At 47.2% G+C, this 3,370-nt stretch overlaps 1 protein-coding gene across 1 annotated transcript in view; it reads right to left on the bottom strand.

Annotated features, from left to right (window-relative positions):
* MED18 (mediator complex subunit 18) overlaps positions 1-3,154 on the bottom strand; it is a 9,843-nt gene extending 6,689 nt beyond the window's left edge. Inside the window, exons 1-2 of the mRNA XM_008067094.1 lie at positions 3,061-3,154; positions 1,705-1,843 (exon numbers count right to left, since the gene is read on the bottom strand). Coding sequence (XP_008065285.1) covers positions 1,705-1,777 — 73 coding nt within the window. The 5' untranslated portion in view covers positions 1,778-1,843; positions 3,061-3,154. The remainder of the gene's footprint in view (positions 1-1,704; positions 1,844-3,060) is intronic.
* Between the last annotated feature and the right edge of the window lie 216 nt (positions 3,155-3,370).

The raw sequence follows: 3,370 nt of genomic DNA, 5'->3' as shown, positions 1-3,370 counted from the left end.
ACTCCAACCCAAAAAAAAAAAAAAAAAAAAGTACAAAGAAGGAGATTCTATCATATGATATAACATGAAAGAACTTTAAGGACATTAAGCTAAGTTAGGCAAACCAGTCAGAAAAGAGCAAATAGTGTACAATTCCACTCATATGAGATGTACAAAGTAGTTAAAATCAAAAACAAAAAGTAGAAAGGTAGTTGCTAAAAACTGAGGGTGGAAGGAAGAATTTGTGTTTAAGGGGAATAGATTTCAGTTTTGCAAAATAATAAAGTTCTAGAGAGTTGTTACACAACATGAATATACTTAACACTACTGAACTGTACACTTAAAAATGATTAAGAAAGCTGGGCGTGGTAGCTCAAACCTGTAATCCTAGCACTTTGGGAAGCCGAGGTGAGAGGATTGCCTGAGCTCAGGGGTCCATTACCAGACTGGGCAACTGGGCAAGACCTCTTCTCTACAATAAATCAAAAAAATTAGCTGGGCGAGGTAGCACGCACCTGTAGTTCCAGCTACTTGTAAGGCCGAAATGGAAGGATTGCCTGAGACCAGCAGGTCGAGACTGTGGTGGCCATGAGCGTGCCACTGCACTCTAGCCCAGGCAACAGAGACTCCAACTCAAAAAAAAAGGAAAAGATTAAGAGTAGTAGGCCAGGTGCAGTGGCTCAAGCCTATTATCCCAGCAATTTGAGAGGCCAAGGCAAGAGGGGCTCAAATCCAGCCTGGGCAACTTGGGGTTCAAATCCAAGGCAAGAGGGGTTCAAATCCAGCCTGGGCAACTTGTTGAGACCTCATCTCCACAATAAATCAAGAAAAATTAGCTGGGCTTGAGGAGCATGTCTGTGGTTCCAGCTACTTGGAAGGCTGAGGTGATAGGATCACCTGAGCTCAGTAGGGCATGGCTGCGGCAGCTGTGAGCGTGCCACTACACTCCAGCCTGGGAGACAGAGAGAGACTCTGATTTTTTTAAAAAAATGATTAAGAGGGCATATTTAATGTGATCAACGTACATAAAACCATAATTTATCTGGGGCGGTGGCTCCCGCCTATAATCCCAGCTACTTGAGAGGCTAAGGCAGGAAGATTGCTTGAGCCCAGGAATTCAAGGCTACAGTGTGCTATGATCACACCACTGGACTCTAGCCTGGTCGACAGAGTGAGACTCTGTCTTTTAAAACCCCAAACAAGGCTGGGAACAGTGGCTCATGCCTATAATCCCAGCAGTTTGGGAGGACAAGGTGAGAGGACTGCCGGAGCCAATGGGTTTGAGACCAACCTCGACAACATGGTGAGACCTCATCTCTACAATAAACTGAAAAATTAGCTGGGCATGGTAGCGTGTGCCTGTAGTTCCAGCTACTTGAAAGGCTGAGGTAGAAGGATAGCTGGAGACCAGCAGATCGACACTGGGGTGGCCGTGAGTGTGCTACTGCACTCCAGCCTAGGCACCGGAGTGAGACTCCAACTCAAAATAAATAAATAAATAAATAAATAAAAGAACCACCGGAGTGAGACTCCAACTCAAAATAAATAAATAAATAAATAAATAAACCAAAACAAAACAAAAACCACACCGTAATTTAAAATAAATTAAAAATTTGTTTAAATAGTCAAGTGGGTGCCAGAAAACATGCAGGTTGCCTTTGTGTAACAGTCTCTCATGACCTCAGGGAGGCTGAACAGAAAATCCAAACTCTCTGGTTCACTTACCCTGCAACAGGTACTCCATCATGTTAATGGTGCCCCCCGTGACAGGCATCATGGTGACTGGAGGTGCCTCCATGGTGCTTAAGCTGAAGACAACAGAACTGGACTCAGAGCCCCCAATCAAGCAAGGTACAGGATATACCTGGAAAAGTTAAACTTGTTTATAGATCAGGGTGGTGGAGAGACATCAGATCTGCATAGCATTAGCCAGGAAATTAAGATTCATTCATTCATTCAAAACAGTTTGAGTATATGCTTATAAGGCCAGTTCCAGGAACAGATGATACAGAAATGTAAAAAAGGAAATCTGGTCATGGAGTTTCACCATAACCTTCTAATCTCAAATTCTAAAACCTCCAAAAGCAACCCGTGCAATCTTGAGTTGTCATCCGGGGTTTCAATCTTTTCCTTATAAAATGTGGCCAACAAGCCGGGCTCGGTGGCTCAGTCTGTAATCCCGCGCCTTTGGGAGGCTGAGGTGAGTGAATTGCCTGAGCCCGCGGGTTCGGGACCCGCCTGGGCAGGTGAGACCTCATCTCTACAACAAATCAAAAAATTAGCCGGGCGTGGTAGTGCGCGCCTGTAGTTCCAGCTACTTAGAAGACTGAGGTGGAAGGATCACTGGAGCCCAGCAGGTCGAGGCTGCAGTGGCCGGGAGCGGCCACTGCACTCCAGTCTGGGCGACAGAGTGAGACTCCAACTCAAAAAAAAACAAAACAAAACTAAAATGTGGCCAACAATTTTAACCCCCGAGGCTATATGACTCAAATGATATAACAGGCAGTAACATTCAGAAGACCTGAAAAGTAACTGAAGGGACCTTGAATACCCTTCATTTTATAGATGAAGAAATCAGGCTGGGCATGGTGGCTCAAACCTGTAATCCCAGCACTGTGGGAGGCTGAGGCGAGAGGATTGCCTGAGTCCAGGAGTTTGAGACAGGCTAGGCAACTTGGTGAGACCTCCTCTCTACAATATATCCAAAAAATTAGCCGGGCGTGGTGGTGCGCGCCTGTAGTTCTAGCTACTTGGAAGGCTGAGGCGGAAGGATCTCCTGAGCCCAGCAGGTCGAGGCTGCGGTGGCCGTGAGCGTGCACTCCAGCCTGGAAGACAGTGAGACTCCAACTCAATAAAAAAAAGTACACATGAAAAAAAATCGAGGCTCTGAGATGGGCCCAAGGACACACAGCAACTCAGTGGCGGAACCTGTACCAGACTAAAATCTAGGCATTCTGTCCGTCTGTCTGAAAATGCCTTTTAAAGCGAGCCAGGTGGAAGGGTGAAGCCCTTGTAAGGTGATGGCTAAGGTCCTCCTAAACTGGCATCCAAGACACGTGTCCACCTGCGCTAGAAACATACCTCCGTGCGCAGTCTAGCTTCTTCTCGAAAAACCGGGGATCATATCCACCTGTGCACCTCGGAAATTTTGAGTAACCATTAGACTCCAGCCCTCATCGACCACGCCCGGCAAGCCCCCGACGGCAGCAACCACTCGACTTCTCCTCGTCCCACTTCCGGCAGGAAGTCCACATCGCACAAACTCCGACCCCACCGCCCCGCGACGTACGGGTGCCGAGAGGGCTAAACATTGCCTCTTTGCCAACGGGCAGTCGGAAGCGCATGCGCAAGATGAAGTGCCGCTGTAGGAAAGATGGCCCCTTACGTTAGA

This window comes from Carlito syrichta, unplaced genomic scaffold (assembly GCF_000164805.1).
Source record: "Carlito syrichta isolate Samal-C Ts95f unplaced genomic scaffold, Tarsius_syrichta-2.0.1 Scaffold309286, whole genome shotgun sequence".
NCBI classification, from domain to species: Eukaryota; Metazoa; Chordata; class Mammalia; order Primates; family Tarsiidae; genus Carlito; species Carlito syrichta.
This window is presented reverse-complemented; position numbering and strand designations above follow the sequence as displayed.